Raw genomic sequence first — 24,375 nt, forward strand, 5'->3', positions numbered from 1 at the left:
TGACTAAGGTCAGTTAGGATCACCACTTTATTTTAAGAATGTGAAATGTCAGAATAATAGTAGAGAATGATATATTTCAGCTTTTATTTCTTTCATCACATTCCCAGTGTGTCAGAAGTTTACATACACTCAATTAGTATTTGGTAGCATTGCCTTTTTAATTGTTTAACTTGGGTCAAACATTTTGGGGAGCCTTCCACAAGCTTACCACAATAAGTTGGGTGAATTTTGGCCCATCCCTCCTGACAGAGCTGGTGTAACTGAGTCAGGTTTGTAGGCCTCCTTGCTCGCACACGCTTTTTCAGTTTTCTATAGGATTGAGGTCAGGGCTTTGTGATGGCCACTCCAATACCTTGACTTTGTTGTCCTTAAGCCATGTTGCCACAGCTTTGGAAGTATGCTTGGGGTCATTGTCTATTTGGAAGACCCATTTGCGACCAAGCTTTAACTTCCTGACTGATGTCTTGAGATGTTGCTTCAATATATCCACATAAATATATCCACATAATTTTCCTGCCTCATGATGCCATCTTTTTTGTGAAGTGCACCAGTCCCTTCTGCAGCAAAGCATCCACACAACATGATACTGCCAGCCCCGTGCTTCACGGTGGGGATGGTGTTCTTCGGCTTGCAAGCCTCCCCCTTTTTCCTCCAAACATAACTATGGGTCGTTATGGCCAAACAGTTATATTTTTGTTTCATCAGACCAGAGGACATTTCTCCCAAAAGTACGATCTTTGTCCCCATGTGCAGTTGCAAACTATAGTCTGGCTTTTTTATGGCGGTTTTGGAGCAGTTGCTTCTTCCTTGCTGAGCGGCCTTTCAGGTCATAATTTTCTGGAATTTTCCAAGCTGTTTATAGGCACAGTCAATTTAGTGTATGTAAACTTCTGACCCACTGGAAATGTGATACAGTGAAATAATCTGTCTGTTGGAAATTGTTGGAAAAATGACTTGTGTCATGCACTAACCGACATGCCAAACCTATAGTTTGTTAACAAGACATTTGTGGAGTGGTTGAAAACGAGTTTTAATGACTCAAACCTAAGTGTATGTAATCTTCCGACTTCAACTGTATTTTTTTGTATAGAGGGAGCAAAGGGAGTGCTTGCTTGACACGTGAATGATGACATTTCTTTACCCGTGAACAAAGTGAAGAGACGAGGCCCGCCGCAAAGTTGTCTACCTTATCCATGCCCATTGACGATGCACAGAGTGGGGTTGAGTTTTTTTTGCTTGTCCATGATGGAGCTGGAAACATGAGTGCAGGCAAATATTAAGTACAGTGCCTTCAGAAAGTATTCACACTCATCCACTTTTTCATCATTTGTTGTGTTACATGGTGGGATTAAAATTGATTTAATTGTCAACGATCTAAACAAAATACGCAAGTCAACGTTGAAGAAAATGTCTAACTTTTTTTGTAAAATATATATATTTAAATGTATACAAAATTAAACACTAATACAGTGCATTTGGAAGTATTCAGACCCCTTTACTTTTCCCAGATTTTGTTACGTTACAGCCTTATTCTAAAATAGATTTAGATCGTTTTTTCCTCATCAATCAACACACAACCCCACAATGACAAAGCAAAAACTTGTATTAAATGTTTGCAAATTTATAAAAAATTAACTGAAGTATCACATTTACATAAGTGTTCAGACTTTGTTGAAGCACCTCCGCCAGCAATTACAGCCTCGAGTCTTCTTGGGTATGACGCTACAACCTTGGCACACCTTATATAGACGTGTGTGTGTGTGTGTGTGTGCCTTTCCAAATCATGTCCAATCAATTGAATTTACCACAGGTGGACTCCAATCAAGTTGTAGAAACATCTCAAGGATAATCAATGGAAACAGGATGCACCTGAGCTCAATTTTGAGTCTCATAGCAAAGGGTCTGAATGCTTATGTGAATAAGGTATTTATTTTTATAAATTTGCAAAAATACAAAAACCTTTTTTCACTTTGTCATCGTGGGGTATTGCTGAGGTGTAAATTGCTGAGGTGTATTTATTTCATCCATTTTAGAATAAGGCTGTAACGTAACAAAGTGAAAAAAGAGGTCTGAATACTTTCCGTAGGCTCTGTATATCTTGATTACATAAGTATTCAACCCCCTGAGTCAATACATGTTAGAATCACCTTTGGCAGTGATTACAGCTGTGAGTCTTTCTGGCTAAGTCTCTAAGAGCTTTGCACACCTGGATTATACAATATTTGCACATTATTCTTTTGAAAATTATTCAAGCTCTATCAAGTTGGTTGTTGATCATTACTAGACAGCCATTTTCAAGTCTTGCCATAGATTTGCAAGCAAATGTATGTCCAAACTGTAGCTAGGCCACTCAGGAACATTCAATGTGGTCTTGGTAAGCAACTCCAGTGTATATTTGGCCTTGTGTTTTAGGTTTGTCCTGCTGAAAGGTGAATTTGTCTCCCAGTGTCTGTTGGAAAACAGACCGAACCAGGTTTCCCTCAAGGATTCTGCCTGTGCTTAGCTGTATTATTTGTATCCTACAAAACTCCCTAGTCCTTGCCAATGACGAGCATACCCATAACATGATGCAGCCGGCACCCTGCTTGAAAATATTAAAAGTGGTACTCAGTGACACAGTGTTGGATTTGCCCCAAACGTAACTCTTTGTATTCCAGACATAAAGCTAACTTCTTTGCCACATTTTTTTGCAGTTTTGCTTTAGTGCCTTATTGGAAACAAGTACAGGCTTCCTTCTTTTCACTCATTTAGGTTATTGTTGTGGAGTAACTACAATGTTGTTTAGCCATCCTCAGTTTTCTCCTGTCACAGCCATTAAACTCTGTTTCAAACATTGGCCTCATTGTGAAATATCTATGCAGTTTCCTTCCTCTCTGGCAATTGAGTTAGAAAAGACGCCTGTATCTTTATAGTGACTGGGTGAATTGATACACTGTCCAAAGTGTAAGTAAGAACTTCACTATACTCTAAGGGATATTCAATGTCTGCTTTTTATTTTTACCCATCTACCAATATGTGCCGCCCTTTGCGAGGCATTGGAAAACTTCCTTGGTCTTTGTGGTTGAATCTGTGTTTGAAATGCACTGCTCGACTGAAGGACCTTACAGATAATTGTATGCGTGGGCTACAGAGATTAGGTTGTCTTTCAGAAATCCTGTTAACCTCAACGGGATCGGTGTCCTCCCCACGGTTGACTAACATGCGCTAATGTGATTACCATGACGTTGTAAGTAGCAAGAAAATGTCCATGTCTTATATGGGCGGAAAGCTTCAATTCTTGCTCATCTAACTGCACTGGACAATTTTACAGTAGCTATTAGTGGGGGGGGGGAAATGCTATTGTTTGAGGAGAGTACACAACAACAACTTTTATCACGGCAACTGGTTTGATACATTCACCTCTGATGATAAATAATGTACTTACTTTGAGTAATCTTGCTCTGATTTGTCATCCTGAGGGTCCCAGAGATCAAATGTAGCATAGTTTTGTTTGATAAAATCCGTTCTACAGTTTGAACCCCTGCTGTCTGCCCCCCCCCCCCCCCCCCCCACACACACACAGATGTGATTATTACCATATCATTTGTGTATGTTCTCTATAGTTATGTACTTGAAAATATATAAATTGACCAGACTTTGAACATAATGCAATGGTTCATTGGATCAGTTTAAAACTTTGCACATACACTGCAATCTAAATTACATCTAGACTCCTAAGTGATATAATGGCATTTCTCTTGCATTTCAAAGCTGATGGAACAAAGGTTATATTTTACCAGATCTAATGTGTTCCCCTACATTAATTTCACATTTTCACAAACGTCAGTGTTGAAAAAAAGGGTCCGATCCTCTACACTTTTATTGCATGCAACTTATTATTTGACTTGTTAGGCAAATTTGTACTCCTGAACATATTTAGGCTTGCCATAACAAAGGTGTTGAATACATTTCAGATTTTCATTTCTAAAAACATCATTCCATTATGGGTGGGGAGGGGGGGGGGGGGTGTGTGTGTGTGTGTGTGTGTAGGCCAGTGACAAAACATCTCAAATTAATAACTGTTTAGTTCAGGCTGTAACTCAACAAAATGTGGAATAAATCCAGCAGTGTGAATACTTTCTGAAGGCACTGTATGTTTTTCGTGTTCCATTTTTTTGTTGTTCTTACACACACTCTCACGTCTTAGGGTGTGTGATTTTTACCTAGTCAGAGTAATGCATGTTTACAGAGGTTCAGGAGGAGGGAAATGTAGCAAGGATTCACATCAAGCGGTTGATGCCTTTTGGATGGTCATCACGCGTGTGTGTGCACAAAGCAGCGATACTGCACTAAATAAACAAACTGTGTTTTTGACACTGTGTCTCCCCGTGCCTGGGTTATGCCAGGGCCAAGCTCAGAGCTGACACTGGTGTTGATTCTAACAACAGCCATCTTGTTTTCACTATGCCTGATAATGAAGGGTACAGAGTAGGGGCGAGTGAATGGGACAAAGACGACTGCATTGATACCGGGGCCGCATCCCAAATGACACCCTATTCCCTTTTTAGTGCGCTTCTTTTGACCAGGGCCCTTAATGTGTGCACTACATAGGGAAATAGGGTGCAATTTGGGACTCTTTCCGGGGCTGTATTGGCTTCTGTGGCGCTTGGAAGACTTGTCTTGCAATCAGCCCATTATGATAGAAATAGACTGGAGTTGATTGTGCGCTCAGTACATTGGGTAACCTCATTTCAGAGAATCCTTAGATTGCTTCGCAGATCATGTCTAGGTATTACAGAACCATTTTGTCCCCACTTATTGTGCTGTAAGTCCTGATTGCGCAATGTAATATGGTTAGGTAATGCATTTATATGCTGTCTCCATCAACATCCTCACTGAGATTGACAGACACCCAGCAAGCAGCACAATAGCTGACGTAAGTAAACAGGATTATAATGTTCTGTTTTCTTCCACTATAAACAGACATCCCTTCCACTTAACATCAATCTAAAGATCCACCAAGCTACATTTGTACAACTTGACTGAGTAGCTGGCTGTCAAGTAGCGTCGTTTAAAGCCACAGTTCTTTACCCAATCACCAGAAAGCACTTCACCCATCTACCCCTGTCAACAGCCCTGCACCCCCCCCACAGCAACTTGCCCAAGCCTCCCCCATTTCTCCTTCACCCAAATCCAGATAGCCGATGTTCTGAATAAGCTGCAAAATCTGGACCCCTACAAATCAGCCGGGCTAGACAATCTGGACCCTCTCTTTCGAAAATTATCCGCCGCAATTGTTGCAACCCCTATTACTAGCCTGTTCAACCTCTCTTTCGTATCGTCTGAGATCCCCAAAGATTGGAAAGCTCTTCAAAGGGGGAGACACTCTAGACCCAAACTGTTACAGACCTATATCTATCCTACCCTGCCTTTCTAAGGTCTTCAAAAGCCAAGTTAACAAACAGATCACCGACCATTTCGAATCCCACCGTACCTTCTCCGCTATGCAGTCTGGTTTCCGAGCTGGTCATCGGTGCACCTCAGCCACGCTCAAGGTCCTAAACGATATCATAACCGCCATCGATAAGAGACAATACTGTGCAGCTGTATTCATCGACCTGGCCAAGGCCTTCGACTCTGTCAATCACCACATTCTTATCGGCAGACTCAACAGCCTTGGTTTCTCAAATGACTGCCTCGCCTGGTTCACCAACTACTTCTCAGACAGAGTTCAGTGTGTCAAATCGGATGGCCTGTTCTCCGGACCTCTGGCAGTCTCTATGGGGGTGCTACGGGGTTCAATTCTCGGGCCGACTCTTTTCTCTGTATACATCAATGATGTCGCTCTTGCTGCTGGTGATTCTCTGATCCACCTCTACGCAGAAGACACCCTTCTGTATACTTCTGGCCCTTCTTTGGACACTGTGTTAACTAACCTCCAGACGAGCTTCAATGCCATACAACTCTCCTTCCGTGGCCTCCAACTGCTCTTAAATGCAAGTAAAACTAAATGCATGCACTTCAACCGATCACTGCCTGCACCTGCCTGCACGTCCAGCATCACTACTCTGGACAGTTCTGACTTAGAATATGTGGACAAATACCTAGGTGTCTGGTTAGACTGTAAACTCTCCTTCCAGACTCACATTAAGCATCTCCAATCCAAAATGAATTCTAGAATCAGCATCCTATTTTGCAACAAAGCATCCTTCACTCATGCTGCCAAACATACCCTCGTAAAACTGACTATCCTACCGATCCTTGACTTCGGCAATGTCATTTACAAAAACACTCTACTCAGACTGCATCCAATTTGCTATCACAGTTGCAGCCGTTTTGTCACCAAAGCCCCATATACTACCCACCACTGCGACCTTGTACACTCTTGTTGGCTGGCCCTCGCTTCATATTCGTCGCCAAACCCACTGGCTCCAGGTCATCTACAAGTCTTTGCTAGGTAAAGCCCCGCCTTATCTCAGCTTACTGGTCACCATAGCAGCACCCACCCGTGCATGCGCTCCAGCAGGTATATTTCACTGGTCACCACCAAAGCCAATTCCTCCTTTGGATGCCTTTTCTTCCAGTTTTCTTATCAATGACTGGAACAAATTGCAAATTTCACTTAAGTTAGAGACTCATATCTCCCTCTCTAACTTTAATCACCAGCTGTCAGAGCAGCTCACATCACTGCACCTGTGCATAGCCCATCTGTAAATAGCCCATCCAACTATCTCATCCCCATACTGTTATTTATTTTTTTGCTCCTTTGCACCCCAGTATCTCTACTTGCACTTTCATCTTCTGCATATCTATCACTCCCGTGTTTAATTGCTAAATTGTAATTATTTCTCCACTATGGCCTATTTATTGCCTACCTCCCTTATCTTACCTCATTTGCACACACTGTATATAGACTTTTCTATTGTGTTATTGACTGTATGTTTGTTTATTCCATGTGTAACTCTGTTGTTTGTGTCGCACTGCTTTGCTTTATCTTGGCCAGGTCTCAGTTGTAAATGAGAACTTGTTCTCAACTGACCTACCTGGTTAAATAAAAGTGAAATTAAAAAATACATTTTTAAAAATCACTGTTTAGAAGTCCTTTTTATAAGCCTACTGCTTTCGGTCTGTGTCCATCCAGCTTTGTCCTGGACTCTGAGTGTCAACTAGCTAGTTTTCTGGGAGCAGATCTAGTCTGTCCATCCCATAGAATGACTAAGTCAATGACTTAAACCGTTTCAATAGGTCTATTTCTACGATCCATCCATCCCAGCCCTATGGAGTTTGAGTCTGGCAGGGGTAGTGGGTGCCGGACACAGTGAAAGCAGCCATTCCAACCTGTCTGCTGGCTACCCACCCACCCAGCGCTGTAGGAGTGGATCAAACCTGGAGAAATTGGGTCAACCACAAATAATGAGGAGTGGCAGAACAGAACCTCCAGGCAGAGGGGAGAGAGAGAAAGGGGATGACCATTTGAATTTGGAAAGGGGGTGAAAAAATGTAGGCCATGCATATTAAAATGAAAACTGCCAGAGCGTGGGTGGGTGGGTGGGTTTTATTGACTAGGCCTGAACACATCTGTCTTCTTGATAGAGTGCCCCGGCGAGATTAATTTTGCCTGTCAACTTCTTTTGTCTGCTGCAATAGTTGGGTCTATAATGTTTTTTCTTCTGTTACTCAGTAGGTATCTTTTTTTTTTTTTTCTGAGCTGAAAAGGCTTGGATACACTGTTGACTCACCTAGCTGTATCATCTCTTTGCTGGCTGATTTGACCTAGGGCATGCTCGGTAAATCTTGGATTGTGTAGCCTATGGGTACGTCTTTACTTCAGCACTAAGTTTCAGGAAAATACATTTGGAGCTTAGACGTTGAAGGCAGGAGAGCGTCGTTATTGCCCTTGTTCGGTGGGCAGGCTCTGCTTTGCTGTCTGGATGCCGGCCAGCACAGAAATTTACGGAACCCGGGTCCTGCTCTCGCTCGGCTCTCCAATCTCTTCTAAACCTGAGCAGCTGTTAAGAGATTACACATCTCCCCAACAGACCTGGAACTCGGTGCTCTTCTGAGCTTTTTCCTCATTGTTTTTAACACCCTGTCCTAGATCTGTGATTCATCATTCACCCCCCCCCCTCCCAAAATGCAACACTTCTTTGACTGAGTACACCTGACTGTGCTGCCATGTTGTCAGTCCTCCTCCTCGCCCCTTCTGACATTCAAGCAGTGCATTACTCATACATCCACTGGTGTGATGAGCATGCTTTTTTGTGTCATTAGCCCTTAGCGGAAGCACTCTGGAGCGCACCAAACGCTGTTGCTGGTGTGTGAAAGTAACAGATTAGGCTAACAGTGAAGCTGAAGGTCTGGTTTGCCAGGGCTGGTTTACCTTCTAGCTAGTACAGTGCCTATAGAAAGTCTACGCCCACTTGAACTGTTTTTCACTTTTTGTTACGTTACAAATAGGGATTAAAATGTACTTTTTTTTTTTGTCAACGATCTACACAAAATACTTTGTCAAAGTGGAAGAATTCTAACATTTTATAAAGATTAATAGAAAAAAACACGCAAATACCTTGATTGAACAAGTATTCCCCCCCTGAGTCAATACATGTTAGAAACACCTTCTTGGGTTAGTCTCATAAGAGCTTTGCAGACCTGTATTGTGCAATATTTGCCCGTTATTATGTTAAATTCTTCAAGCTATGTCAAGGTGTTGGGGATCAAGTCATGCCATAGATTTTCAAGAAGATTCAAGTCAAAACTGTAACTTGGCCACTCAGGAACATTCACTGTCTTCTTGGAAATCACTCCAGTGTAGATTTGGATTTGTGTTGTAGGTTATTATCCTGCTGAAAGGTGAATTCCTCTCCCAGTGTCTGGTGTAAAGCAGATTGAAGCAGGTTTTTCTCTAGGATTTTGCCTGTGCTTAGCTCCATCCCATTTCTTTTCATCCTGAATAATTCCCCAGTCTTTGTCAATGTCAGGCATACACATACCATGCTGCAGCCTCCACCATGTTTGAAAATAAGGGGGCTGAGTGTTGTTTTGGATTTGCCCCAAACATAAGGCTTTGCATTTAGGCCAAAAAGTTGATTAATTTCCTTTTTTTTTTACAGTATTACTTTAGTAACTTGTGCCATGCATGTTTTGGAATATTTGTATTCTATATATGTGTATTTTCTGTATAGGCTTCCTTCTTTTCACTCTGTCATTTAGGTTCATGTGTAGTCACTACAATGTCGTTGATCCATCCTCAGTTTTCTCCCATCACAGCCATTGAACTCTATAGCTGTTTTAAAATCACCAATGGCCTCATGGTGACACCTAAGCAGTTTCCTTCCTGTCCTGCAGCTCAGTTCAGAAGGACGACTGTATATTTTATGTGTCTGGGTGGTTTAGTACATCAGCCACAGCATAATTATTAACTTTCAAAAACCATGTCAACATCTGTGTTGTGTTTCTCGTAATGTCTATTTCAATGCAATAGAAATAGTATGTAGCACAGTGAACAACACTTCTATTGTCCAATGTCATGGTGTCAACTAATTCCAGCCAGACAGATATCCAGGATCCAAAGTCCAGACTTTCTCTAGCGAGGGATTGGTAAGGTACGATAGGGCAAGAGGCCGCTGTAGGCCTACTTACTCAGTGTATGCAGCGAGGTTTATCGCATAGCTGTGTTGTGTAGCTGCAGCAGCCCTAGCCCACCCAGTCTCTATATTCAGAGCACCTCGCCACATTCCCATGCCAAGTGCGTTTTTTTTGTTTGTTAGCGACACGCCACAAGGAGAAGCCTCGGTCAAGAGGGGTAACGATATGGAATATGGCACCCTCTAATCAGTGTAATGTTCTTCTCGTATCCTCTGAAGTTAACCATTTATCAGAAGCAGTGTCTGTCTATAATGTCACAGTTTCCTGGAACTTTAGCCGTATGCATTCCCATCTGCGTGATGAACTCTATGTATATGAGTGAATTATAATTCAGCTTAATGCTTGCTATTGCCCTTGCTCCATCTGTAATTTTTATCCAGCTCTCTTGTTTAAGCACAGGATGGTCAACAGTGTTATTTGTGAGGAACATCGACACCCCCCCCCCCCCCCCCCCCCACCTAAATTACTTGAAATGACTTGGACTCTAAAAACCTGAACTCTGGTTGGGCACCTGAAGTGTTCTGTATTGTTAATTTCTTCAACGTAGTTTTGCCCTACTGTAGAGGGATATGGGTGCTCATACATCTCCGTCTCCTTCCCTCCATGTTATGTGAGGGCGTGAAGTACAGAGCTGCATGCTGGTTGGAGGTGTGAAGAGGCCGCCATGAAACATGTTCCCCAGAGGCTGTTGATGAGGCTGGATGGGAAACGATGAATTAGGAATTGATAATTCTCTCCCCCATTTTATATCTGTTCAGGATTTGAAGGTTGTAATTGGCGGGAGGAAGTCGTAACGAATTTGATTTTGACATTTTGCGGATGGTTACAAATGTTTCTTTTTAAATGCCACATGCACTGAATACAACCGGTGTAGATCTTACCGTGAAATGCTTATTTGCACCATTTGATTAACTGTTCAGCAGTCTTATGGCTTGGGGGTAGACGCTGTTAAGAAGCCTTCTGGTCCCAGACTTGGTGCTCCGTTACCGCTTGGATAGGGAATTCTGTGTGGATTATGCAGCGACAATAATTTTTGGAGTTGCTGTGTGTGTGTGTGTGCGCTCGCATAGACTATTAGCATCATTGAATACTGATTTAAATAAATATAAACAGAATCGAGCCAAGATGGCTCCATGATTGTTAGAGATGGATGGGGGAGTTTTTTATATATATATTTATTTATTTAAAAAATACATGTAGACTATTCTAGTTGTCAACCAAAACAAGATAAGCCAAGCCCAAAATAGATTCCAAATGTTTGCATTTGTCTCAGGAAAAGGGTGCGTGGCCCAAATTGTTTCCTCCTGTTTGTCCCTCAGAGAGGCAGCGTAAGCGTCAGTACAGAAGAGTGTGATACAGCTCTTTGCACAACATTGCAGCAGCCAGGGACGTTGGCGTTAGGTAATCTTGGCTCTGACTCGCTCCTTCCCTCCCTCCCCCTCTTATGTGCAATTTATTTATATATATATATATATATATATATATATATATATATATACACACACACACTGTTGAAGTCGGAAGTTTACATAAACTTAAATTGGAGTCATTAAAACTCGTTTTCAACCACTCCACAAATTTCTTGTTAACAAACTATAGTTTTGGCAAGTCGGTTAGGACATCTACTTTGCATGTCACAAGTAATTTTCCCAACAATTCTGTCCAACAGACTGATTTATTTCACTTATAATTCACTGTATCACAATTCCAGTGGGTCAGAAGTTTACATACACTAAGTTGACTGTGCCTTTAAACAGCTTGGAAAATTCCAGAAAATGACATCATGGCTTTTGAAGCTTCTGATAGGCTAATTGACATAATTTGAGTCAATTGGATGTGTACTTGTGGATGTATTTCAAGGCCTACCTTCAAACTGCTTGACATCATGGGAAAATCAAAAGAAATCAGATCTCAGAAAATTGTAGACCTCCACAAGTCTGGTTCATCCTTAGGAGCAATTTCCAAATGCCTGAAGGTACCACGTTCATCTGTACAAACGCAAGTATAAACACCATGGGACCACGCAGCCGTCATACCGCTCAGGAAGGAGATGCGTTCTGTCTCCTAGAGATGAATGTACTTTGGTGCGAAAAGTGCAAATCAATCCCAGAACAACAGCAAAGGACGTTGTGAAAATGCTGGAGGAAACGGGTACAAAAGTATATATATCCACAGTAAAACGAGTCCTATATCGACATAACCTGAAAGGCCGCTCAGCAAGGAAGAAGCCACTGCTCCAAAACCGCCAAAAAAATGCCAGACTACGGTTTGCAACTGCAGATGGGGACAAAGATCGTACTTTTTGGAGAAATGTCCTCTGGTCTGATGAAGCAAAAATAGAACTGTTTGCCATAATAACCATTGTTATGTTTGGAGGAAAAAGGGGGATTCTTGCAAGCCAAAGAACACCATCCCAACCGTGAAGCACAGGGGTGGCTGCATCATGTTGTGGGGGTGCTTTGCTGCAGGAGGGACTGGTGCACTTCACAAAATAGATGGCATCATGAGGAAGGGAAATTATGTGGATATATTGAAGCAACATCTCAAGACATCAGTCAGGAAGTTAAAGCTTGGTCTTGGGTAAATGGGTCTTCCAAATGGACAATGACCCCAAGCATACTTCCAAAGTTGTGGCAAAATGGCTTAAGGACAACAAAGTCAAGGTATTGGAGTGGCCATCACAAAGCCCTGACCTCAATCCTATAGAAAATGTGTGGGCAGAACTGAAAAAGCGTGTGCGAGCAAGGAGGCCTACAAACCTGACTGTTACACCAGCTCTGTCAGGAGGAATGGGACAAAATTCACCCAACTTATTGTGGGAAGCTTGTGGAAGGCTACCCGAAACGTTTGACCCAAGTTATAAAATGTAAAGGCAATACACTCAATTAGTATTTGGTAGCATGTAAACTTCTGACCCACTGGGAATGTGATGAAAGAAATAAAAGCTGAAATAGAATGATTTATTTTAAGAATGTAAAATGTCAGAATAATAGTAAAGTGGTGATCCTAACTGACCTAAGACAGGGAATTTTTACTAGGATTAAATGTATATCTGTGTGTATACACCTGCTGGAGGTCATTTTGCAGGGCTCTGGCAGTGCTGCTCCTTGCACAAAGGCGGAGGTAGCGGTCCTGCTGCTGGGTTGTTGCCCTCCTACGGCCTCCTCCACGTCTCCTGATGTACTGGCCTGTCTCCTGGTAGCGCCTCCATGCTCTGGACACTACGCTGACAGACACAGCAAACCTTCTTGCCACAGCTCGCATTGATGTGCCATCCTGGATGAGCTGCACTACCTGAGCCACTTGTGTGGGTTGTAGACTCCGTCTCATGCTACCACTAGAGTGAAAGCACCGCCAGCATTCAAAAGTGACCAAAACATCAGCCAGGAAGCATAGGAACTGAGAAGTGGTCTGTGGTCACCACCTGCAGAATCACTCCTTTATTGGGGGTGTCTTGCTAATTGCCTATAATTTCCACCTTTTGTCTATTCCATTTGCACAACAGCATGTGCAATTTATTGTCAATCAGTGTTGCTTCCTAAGTGGACAGTTTGATTTCACAGAAGTGTGATTGACTTGGAGTTACATTGTGTTGTTTAAGTGTTCCCTTTATTTTTTTGAGCAGTGTATGTATGTATGTACAGTGGGGCAAAAAAGTATTTAGTCAGCCACCAATTGTGCAAGTTCTCCCACTTAAAAAGATGAGAGAGGCCTGTAATTTTCATCATAGGTACACATCAACTATGACAGACAAAATGAGAAAAACAAATCCAGAAAATCACATTGTAGGATTTTTTATGAATTTATTTGCAAATTATGGTGGAAAATAAGTATTTGGTCACCTACACACAAGCAAGATTTCTGGCTCTCACAGACCTGTAACTTTAAGAGGCTCCTCTGTCCTCCACTCATTACCTGTATTAATGGCACCTGTTTGAGCTTGTTATCAGTATAAAAGACACCTGTCCACAACCTCAAACAGTCACACTCCAAACTCCACTATGGCCAAGACCAAAGAGCTGTCAAAGGACACCAGAAACAAAATTGTAGACCTGCACCAGGCTGGGAAGACTGAATCTGCAATAGGTAAGCAGCTTGGTTTGAAGAAATCAACTGTGGGAGCAATTATTAGGAAATGGAAGACATACAAGACCACTGATAATCTCCCTCGATCTGGGGCTCCACGCAAGATCTCACCCCGTGGGGTCAAAATGATCACAAGAACGGTGAGCAAAAATCCCAGAACCACACGGGGGGACCTAGTGAATGACCTGCAGAGAGCTGGGACCAAAGTAACAAAGCCTACCATCAGTAACACACTACGCCGCCAGGGACTCAAATCCTGCAGTGCCAGACGTGTCCCCCTGCTTAAGCCAGTACATGTTCAGGCCCGTCTGAAGTTTGCTAGAGCATTTGGATGATCCAGAAGAAGATTGGGAGTATGTCAGATGAAACCAAAATATAACTTTTTGGTAAAAACTCAACTCGTCGTGTTTGGAGGACAAAGAATGCTGAGTTGCCTCCAAAGAACACCATACCTACTGTGAAGCATGGGGGTGGAAACATCATGCTTTGGGGCTGTTTTTCTGCAAAGGGACCAGGACGACTGATCCGTGTAAAGGAAAGAATGAATGGGGCCATGTATCGTGAGATTTTGAGTGAAAACCTCCTTCCATCAGCAAGGGCATTGAAGATGAAACGTGGCTGGGTCTTTCAGCATGACAATGATCCCAAACACACCGCCCGGGCAACGAAGGAGTGGCTTCGTAAGAAGCATTTCAAGGTCCTGGAGTGGCCTAGCCAGTCTCCAGATCTCAACCCCATAGAAAATCTTTGGAGGGAGTTGAAAGTCCGTGTTGCCCAGCAACAGCCCCAAAACATCACTGCTCTAGAGGAGATCTGCATGGAGGAATGGGCCAAAATACCAGCAACAGTGTGTGAAAACCTTGTGAAGACTTACAGAAAACGTTTGACCTCTGTCATTGCCAACAAAGGGTATATAACAAAGTATTGAGAAACTTTTGTTATTGACCAAATACTTATTTTCCACCACAATTTGCAAATAAATTCATTAAAAATCCTACAATGTGATTTTCTGGATTTTCTTTTCTCATTTTGTCTGTCATAGTTGAAGTGTACCTATGATGAAAATTACAGGCCTCTCTCATCTTTTTAAGTGGGAGAACTTGCACAATTGGTGGCTGACTAAATACTTTTTTTGCCCCACTGTGTGTATATATATATATATATATTTTTTTCTTCTAACCTTTTATTTAACTAGGCAAGTCAGTTAATAACAAATTCTTATTTTACAATGACGGCCTACCCCGGCCAAACCCTCCCCTAACCCGGACGACACTGGGCCAGTTGTGCACCTCCATATGGCACTCCCGATCACGGCCGGTTGTGATACAGCCCGGGATCGAACCAGGCTCTGTAGTGACGCCTCTAGCACTGAGATTCAGTGCTTTAGACTGCTGCGCCACTCAGGAGCCATTTATTTCCTCACGCACAAACAGGCCAGTTCTGAGTAACCTCCCTCCTAGTTCCTCCTTGAGTTAGCTGATGAGGAAATAAATTGGTCAATCCCTTCATTTTGAATGTGTTCTGTTTTCTTTGTGTTAAAGTAGGCAAAGGCTATGTGTTTGTTACTACCCAGCGGAGCAGTGTCTGCGTTAGTTGGGCCTGTTAGTGCTGGGTCTGTGGGCTTGGCTGGCCGAGGGCCAGGGGGCTGACCCAGCACTCCTGGATGTGGTGACTGATGTGGTGACTGTGGTGACATGATTATGTCCATGCGGGGGGATGTTTACTCTGCTGCATCGACCCGATCACAGGCCAGGCTCCTTATTGTGGCTCATCACTGTCCTGTCCTCTGTCGTCTGGCTGGGAGAAGGGTGGTTACTGTAAGAGTAGTTGAGCGAGCTGAGGTATTCCATGCCGCTGTGATTGTACTCTACAAACATGGATATGGCTAAACAAACCCAAATGGAATTGTACTAGCCTATTACTGTCCAGGCATGAGCAGAGTGGTGATTCTATTAGTTACACTGATGGATTTGGTCTAATATGTAGTCTAGCAAGCCTTAGCTAGGAAGAAGACTTTGAGAACACATAGGTCTACATGTTCGAGGCCTTTGCATCCTAGCCACCGCTGATTAGAATTTAAGCCAGCTGAACTTATGACTCTAACCCTCTTCCCCTCTCTAGACTACCTGGCCAAACACGGGAGACTGAGCGAGCTGGAAGCGCGGCGCAAGTTCTGGCAGATCCTGTCAGCGGTGGAGTACTGCCACAACCGCAACATAGTCCACCGAGACCTGAAGGCTGAGAACCTGCTGCTGGACGTACACATGAACATCAAGATAGCAGGTAGGCTGTCGGTGCATTAAAGCCAGTTTTTTTTTTTTTTCCCCTGATCCAATTACCTGTGGAGTTTTTGTCCAAGTTAACTGAATTTTGCAACCCTACTCTTAGTGTTTCAGGGTAACCTAAGAATAATCTTGGAATTGCCAGTGGGATGTACTGTGTGAGATTTTTCACAAAGTCATGAAGAACCTGTAAATCGACATAGGCCTAGAAAATGTAAACCAAGTCTTTTATATTGCAGTGAGAACAACTTCACAACTTGTTTTGATCAGAACATTGCTGTTGGATTACATGGCCAGGAGCAAATGACCTCAGCGACGGTTCAGTTCTGAAATGTCTAACTACCAGAGCAGGCCATTTGCACTGTGTTGAGAGGTAACCAAAATATCCTAGCTAGATGAGGGAAGCTGAAGCTAGGCCGTACTGCACAGAGCAGTACTGGGCTGCTGTTGCGTTATCAGGAAGATGGCATTTTGAGCGGGCCAGTGAAAAATGTCATCGAGCATCTGGGAGAGTGCCGGGCAAGAAGGAGTGTTCTGAGTTTGAGACACGGTGATACGATGTGCGCATGCCCACAGAGTCCCTGTGTTCCTGCTCCAGGGGTGTTAGATCTAGGCTAGTCCGGACAGTGACTGATGGAGAGAGAGACGTGGCCGGGGCTTCCTAAGACGCCTGTTTTCCCTTCCTTGGCCGTGTTCATTAGGGCAGGAATGGAAAACGTTTCTAAACAGAAAATTAAAATGAGTCCCTCCTCGGTTTTAGTCAGTTCTGTTTGATGTCTAATGAACACAAACCAGTTTGTCTCTCTGGATGTAAGAGAAGATGAGCCACCACTCAGTTGTTGTGAGTGGTGGCGGGTGGTTGTTGTTATTACCAAAGGCAATATCGCCACCACAATAACTCAGATCCAATTTTTGGGGAAGGTACACTTATTTTGAGAAACTGACCAATGAAACTACATTAACCTAGGATTACAAATACATCAGGCAGGCACACAAGAACATTGGTACATCCTGTGCTTTGCTTGGCTTAGATGAGGAAGTTTGTTGTTTTGTTCTAGTCTCTCTGGATTAAAAAGAGACTCACTGCACAGAGAAACAGATAAATATTCCCCCAGTGATGTTTAACCCCTGTTTTACCTCACCAAAGGACATTGTGTGGTTCATGTTTCATCCTCAAATAAGAGGATTTACTGCCACACTAGTCCCCCGTTTTAAAGGTCTCCTTTTGTATACCCAGAACTGCCCTGGTGGTCAGTTTCTCAGAAGCGCTGTGGTGGTTGATGGTCAGTCAAGGAAAGGTCACCAAAGTGCCAGGCAGCGGGGGGTGTTGCCTTTGTTTCCACTTCAAAGAGTGTGTGTGTGTGTGTGTGTGTGTGTGTGTGTGTGAGAGCTCAGCACGTTCTAAGAAGCGGCCAGATCGTACACTTATCAGGAAGCCTCTTAAATGGATTGGTTCTGCTCCTGCAGCAAACAACATTTGATCACAGGGGTACACTGCTCGCCACCCCCCCCCCCCCCCCCCCCCCCCTCCCCTCTTCACCCATACTATGTATTGTTTTATTGTTCATGGACCAAGCTGAAAGGCCACCCGCTACACAGAATAACATGTTAAAGGTGCAGGTGTTATATCATCATTCAGCCAACCCCTCATTCATCCTCCCCAGTGGTGAAAGTCATTTGATATGGCCAACATGCATGCTTTTGTACCTCAGACAGGATGATACTCAACCACACACACATTCCCCCAGCTGTATAAATCTCCATAGTAAGCTGTGCTCTCTATGCACTTGTATAAATTTGCGCAAGGACACATCGCATTATCCCTCATTATAAAAACACAAGCACTGTTGGCTACTAGCTAGCGTTGACCCCCCCCCGTGTGAGTAGACGCGTTAGGCTAATATTTGGAACAGGAAGTAGTCTAGATAGTGTCTACATCCCAAATTACACTTTATTCTTAATGTAGTGCACTACTTTTGACCAGAGCCCTGCTCAAAAGTAGTGCACTTAATAGGGAAAAGGGATCCATTTGGGACACAGAGTGATCGGGGCTGGGCGCGGCATTGCACAGCCCACCGTCCACACATAGCGAGCCCCTGGCCTGTTGGGAACATTGACGTCAGCCAGCCGCGCTGCTCAAAATGCAGCCCGCAAAGTGGGTCAGCTCCGCTGGTAAGCCCTCACTCCTTCCTTACTCTGCCTTAACATGCCTTGCCGTGACTCTCACCGTCATATCATTATCTCGCCTAGTCAATTTTTTATTTTTATTTAACCTTTATGTAATAGGCAAGTCAGTTAAGAACACATTTTTACTTACAATGACGGCCTAGGAACAGAGGGTTAACTGCCTTGTTCAGGGGCAGAACGTCAGATTTTTACCTTGTCAGCTCGGGGATTCGATCTAGCAACCTTTCGGTTACTGGTCCAACGCTCTAACCACTAGGCTACCTGCCGCCTCAAAATCTACAGCTTAATCTACAACTTACTTATAGGCTTGAGGTGTAGGATTGACCGCTTCTTTTGTCTCTAGTTCAAATGTAGGCTAAAGCCAAGGCTAAATCTAGACGTACGTATACCGTGCCTTCACCTCTCATTTTCACATTTTGACCTTTTTCATGTGAGGTATAAAAAAAAGGGGGGGAAAACATGTTTCAGATTACTATCATTCAGTAAACCTAGATTCACAGTATTACTAGAATATAATCCAGACGTGCATGGGATGGATTCGTGTACATTTTAGATGACGGTTAAGAAACCTTGTGTTTTTAGCTAGGCTAGTCAATGGCAATGCTGCCCTGCTGCTGTTAAGTGTGTGCTGTGCAGTCTGTTATACATCACACAGTGTTTCCTTTTGCTGGCAATTGCCCGCTTTTGCCCCCCCCAAAAAGAATTATGAAAAGGCCATTTAAATAAATCTGTTGCCGGCCAAAATGACTGGGAGAAAAATTCTGTTTTTTTTCATTTATGGAAATACCAGTTGATATAAATACATTTGACCGTCATGCTTTTCGATCTATAGGGTAATTTGCATAATTTAGAGGAATTAAATTGGCCTGTGTATTTTCGTTAGTCATAATGTAGGCCTATCTTATTTATCCAGCACAACTATCAGACGCGCACAAGCATATAGAGCCAATTTTGAGTGGGATTTCTGCTGGAGCTCCCAGTTGATTGCTGCCGGAGTAGAACATGTGCTTTTATAAGCCTATTCATTGCGCAACAATTCTAAAGGCAACCGCATGTTAACAGTTTTGGTGCACAATTAAAATGTAAAAGTTTTATTTCTCAACTGTTCATTGAAGCACACCTCCCATTCAAGTGCAGGCAACAGGCTATCATATCAGCGTGTCACCCACCACTTTACAATGTGAGCTGGAGGCAGTGTGCACTTTGGAATGATATGTAATTGTTTGACACCTGAACGTTTTATTTCATGTTATGAGGCATGTCTTACCTTGCTTCAAAGTAGCCTATCGGCAAAATACGGCCATGGACTTGAAGGCAATTATTTTATAAAGACTTCATAGGCGGTGCATGAGTTTCAAGTTTGGGGAAGATTACAATTTATTCTACTGTTCTGTGTGCTAGTTATTATTTTATATGTGCATTTTCATGGAACTGTTCCATTTCAATAATAATGTATTTTTAAATATCTTTCTGTGAGGAATTATAGTTTTGATATATTGTCATTCGCAATGGATGTTAAAAAAACACTTTCCTACATTTCTGAGCAGCAGGCCAGGTACGACCTATGCGTGCTCAGGCTCCCTAAAACATTATCAGGACAGAGAAACGGGGGGTGTTCATCTTAAGATGAATGCACTAAGCAGCTCTGGATAACACTGTCTGCTAAGTGACTAAAATCTCAAATGAGTACAGGAGGAGACTAAGCACGCACCCCTGAGGGGCCCGTGTTGAGAGTCAACATGGCGGATGTGTTGTTGTGTACCCTCACCACTTGGGGGCGGCCTGTCAAGAAGTCCAGGATCCAGTTGCAGTGGGAGGTGTTAAATTCCAGGATCCTGAGCTTAGTGATGAGCTTGTAGGACACTATCGTGTTGAATGCTGAGCTATAGGGAGCCCTCCCTTTGGCAAATCTGACCACAACTCAGTCTTGCTCCTACCGTCCTCAAACAGGATGTACCCGTGACTAGAACCATTCAACGCTGGTCTGACCGATCGGAATCCACGCTTCAAGATTGTTTATCACACGGACTGGGATATCTTCCGGGCAGCCTCAGAGAATAACATTGATCTATACGCTGACTCTGTGAGTGAGTTTATAAGGAAGTGCATTGGAGATGTTGTGACCATTAAAACCTACCCTAACCAAAAACCTTTGGATGGCGGCATTCGCGCAAAACTGAAAGCGCGAACCACCGTATTTAACCATGGAAAGAGGACTGGGAATATGGCCGAATATAAACAGTGTAGTTATTCCATCCGTAAGGCAATCAACCAAGCAAAATGTCTGTAGATAACTGAACTGAAATGGTCCACCCACACAGACAGTGTGGCGAAGAAGGCGCGATAGCGCCTCTTCAATCTCAGGAGGCTGAAGAAATTTGGCTGACGCACAATCGAGAGCATCCTGTCGGGCTGTATCACCGCCTGATACGGCAACTGCACCGCCCTCAACCGCAAGGCTCTCCAGAGGGTGGTGCAGTCTGCACAACGCATCACCAGGAGCAAACTACCTGCCCTCCAGGACACCTACAGCACCCGATGTCACAGGAAGGCCAAAAAGAGAATCAAGAACAACAACCACCCGAGCCACTGCCTGTTCACCCCGCTACCATCCAGAAGGCGAGGTCAGTACAGGTGTATCAAAGCTGGGACCGAGAGACTGAAAAACAGCAATCTCAGAGCCATCAGACTGATAAACAGCTATCACTAACTCAGAGGCTGCTGCCTACATAAATGCACTAGTCACTTTAAACAATGCCACGTTAATAATGTTTACATATCTTACATTACTCATCTCATATGTATATACTGTATTTTATACCATCTATTGCATCTTGCCTATGCCACTCAGCCATCGCTCATCCATATATTTGTGTGCATATTCTTATTCTATCCCTTTAAATTTGTTTGTATTAGGTAGTTGTTGGGGATTATTAGATTACTTGTTAGATATTACTGAACTGTCGGAACTAGAAGCACAAGCATTTCGCTACACTCGCATTAACATCTGCTAACCATGTGTGTGTGACCAATAAAATTTGATTTTGATTTGTAGTCAATGAACAGCGTTCTTATGTAAGTGTTCCTCTTGTCCAGGTGGGAGAGGGCAGTGTGGAGCGCAATAGAGAGTTTGTCATCTGTGGGACGGTATGCAAATTGGAGTGGGCCCAGGGTGTCTGGGATGATGGTTTTGATGTAACTTGTGACCAACCTTTCAAAGCATTTCATGGCTACAGATGTGAGTGCTACGGGGCGACAGTCATTTAGACAGGTTACCTTAACGTTCTTGGGCACAGGGACTATGGTGGTTTGCTTGAAACATGTAGGTGTTAGACTGGGTCAGGGAGAGGTTGAAAAGGTCTGTGAAGACACTTGCCAGCTGGGCAGCGCATGCGCTGAGTATGTGTTCTGGTAATTCTTCTGACCCTGCAGTCTTGTGAATGTTAACCTGTTTAAAGGTTTAGCTCACATTGGCTACGGAGAACAATGTCACACACTCGTCCGGAACAGCTGGTGCTCTCATGCATGGTTCAGTGTTGCTTGCCTCAAAGTGAATATAGAAGGAATTTAGTTTGTCTGGTATGCTCACATCACTGGACAGCTCGCGGCTGAGTTTCTCTTTGTAATCCGTAATAGTTTGCAAGTCCTGCCACATCCAACAACGCGTCAAAGCCTGCGTAGCAGGGATTCATACGAATGTTATCGTATGAATCCCGGGAACATATTCCAGTCTGTACTAGCGAAACAGTCCTGTAGCTTAGCATCCACTTCATCGGAACCCTTCCATATTGATCGTGTCACTGGTACTTCCTGTTCGAATTAGTCAAATGTTAACCTGGAGTACTGCCTATGTGCTTCCCAATGGGCCCTGGTCAAAAGTAGTGCCCTAGAAAGGGAATAGATTGGCGTTTAGGATGCAGACAGGGACACTGCTGCAGCTTGATACGGGTTGATCTTGGACATTGGATCTCACGGGGTCGACAATCACTCAGGGAGGGGTGAGCGCATCATTTGGCCGGAGCACTGAAGAGACTAAATCAATTTGAAAAGCTGTTGAACACTGCTTTGTGCCACGCAGTCCAACGCTACCTGCCCCCATTACGTAAGCCGGAATATTAGTATTTGTATTTGTCGCAACGCATCTTCTTCCCTCGGCTTTATATAACTGTGATGATTAAAAACAAATACTAAAAATAGTTATTAATCTGATAAATGTTAGTTGTTACAACAGGGTCCCTTAACACCGTCGGGCTCCACAGATAACAGTCTCTCCATTCTCACACTGAAATGTATTCAAATAGAATCTTAAACATAAGGAACAGACACGCAAAGGAGTGAGACGGATAGAGAATAAGGGGGGGGGGGGCAATTTGCAAAAGTAAAAGCGAGCAGCTTCATACTGGTAAAAGATTTGGCAACACATTGTTGGAAGTTGAATTTTAATGAAAGGCAGATTTTTTTTTTTTTTTTCGAGTTATGATTAAGATCGAGTTGTAAGTTTGTTTCTCGCTCTCTCTTCCTTCCTTGGAACAATCAGAACAGTCATTCTATGAGCTCAAGTCAGTCTCCTGGGAGATGACCTCATGAAGGCCCAGCTAGCCCATCAATGGCCTCAACACACAAATATGTGCATTACATATCACATTGGCAAAAAAAAACAACCTGCTGGTTGTTCTACTGTGCATCCTAAATAACACCCTATTCTCTAAATAGTGTGCACTACTTTTGACCAGAGTAGTGCACACACATTTGTTTGTTCTAATCTGGAGCTAGCTTTAAAGCTACCCCTGTGCTACAGGTAGTCAGTGAATCAGCCACGTTCTGCTGTTTCTCCCTCTACCGTGCTCTCTTTCTCCCTGAGTAGTCACTGTTCTGTCTGCATCTCCCCCTGTTCCGAGCCGTTCCCTTCCATCCTTCCCTCACCTCTTACCACCTGTTGCTCACTCACTCAGCCAGCCAGCCAGCCAAATGTTCACAGGCAGAACCCTCCATACTATCTATGGGCAGAAGGACTCAAGGTGAAGGTGTGTAATAATATGAAGTTAACTGTGTCATTCTCCCCTTTTGTTAGATTTTGGCTTCGGGAACTTCTTCCAGCCCGGGGAGCCCCTGGCCACGTGGTGCGGCAGCCCCCCCTACGCTGCTCCGGAGGTGTTCGAGGGACAACAGTACGAGGGGCCCCAGCTGGACATCTGGGTAAGACAATGCTCTTGTTAGCGTCCTAAATGGCATCCCTATTCCCTCAATAGTGCCCTATTGGCCTTGGTCCCAAGTAGTGCACTATATAAGGAATGGGCTGCCATTTTGGGGACACACCTGCTCTGCGATGAGTCACAAATACTGCTACTAGTTAGTACCTCGGTGTTACACACGGAGTGTCCCAGAACTGACTGTACATTGTCTTTGAAACTGGACCTCCTCTAATCATGGGCATTAGAAGCAATAGTGAGGCCCACCAATGTGCTTCAGATCAGATTAAACAAAGAGAAAACTGGGGTAAAGTAATGCGTCCTAAATGGTACCCTACTCCCCACATAGTGCACTACTTTTGAAAAGAGCCCTATCAAAAGCAGTGCACTGTATAGGGATTAAGTTGCCATTTGGGATGCAGACAAGGTGCTCAACTGAGAGGTGTGATTTTTTTTTTTTAAAGATACTGGACATGATTGCGTTGGGGGATCTGATTGTGAATCATCAACCCTAGTCTGCTGATCAATTGTTTGCTTTCCCCCTAAGCCTTGCAGTGATGATAAGTGTATGATAATTACGTCTTACCATAAACCAAATGATGTCCCTACCTACTCTCTTTTTCAAAGGTGCCCTGAAAACATCATTTGCGAGCATAAGATTTCCCAACCTCTTTTTTTTTTATAGCCCTCCCTGTTTTACGGCATATTGAACTCGCCCTCGCATACATCTAGGTGCCTTTGTACATGATTGGTCTAGTTATGTGAGTGTAAAGATTTTTCCCACTGCAGCCCCTGACCTAGTGTGTGTCTGTCTGTCTGTCTGCGTGCGTGCCTGCGTGGTTGGGTGTCTCAATGTAGAGTATGGGGGTGGTGCTGTACGTGCTGGTGTGTGGCGCCCTGCCCTTCGATGGCCCCACCCTGCCCGTGCTCCGACAGCGCGTCTTGGAGGGTCGCTTCCGCATCCCCTACTTCATGACAGAAGGTGAGACTCAATAACATAGTTCTTA

The 24,375-nt window shown here is 43.7% G+C and overlaps 1 protein-coding gene across 2 annotated transcripts in view; it reads left to right on the plus strand.

Annotated features, from left to right (window-relative positions):
- Positions 1-24,375, plus strand: part of sik2b (salt-inducible kinase 2b) — a 63,315-nt gene that overhangs the window by 18,265 nt on the left and 20,675 nt on the right. Inside the window, exons 4-6 of one of the 2 annotated variants that reach the window (XM_038961626.1) lie at positions 15,832-15,993; positions 23,251-23,375; positions 24,227-24,350. The exons of the other annotated variant lie outside the window; for it this stretch is intronic. Coding sequence (XP_038817554.1) covers positions 15,832-15,993; positions 23,251-23,375; positions 24,227-24,350 — 411 coding nt within the window. The remainder of the gene's footprint in view (positions 1-15,831; positions 15,994-23,250; positions 23,376-24,226; positions 24,351-24,375) is intronic. 2 annotated transcript variants of the gene reach the window in all.

This window comes from Salvelinus namaycush, chromosome 23 (assembly GCF_016432855.1).
Source record: "Salvelinus namaycush isolate Seneca chromosome 23, SaNama_1.0, whole genome shotgun sequence".
In the NCBI taxonomy this organism is placed as follows: Eukaryota; Metazoa; Chordata; class Actinopteri; order Salmoniformes; family Salmonidae; genus Salvelinus; species Salvelinus namaycush.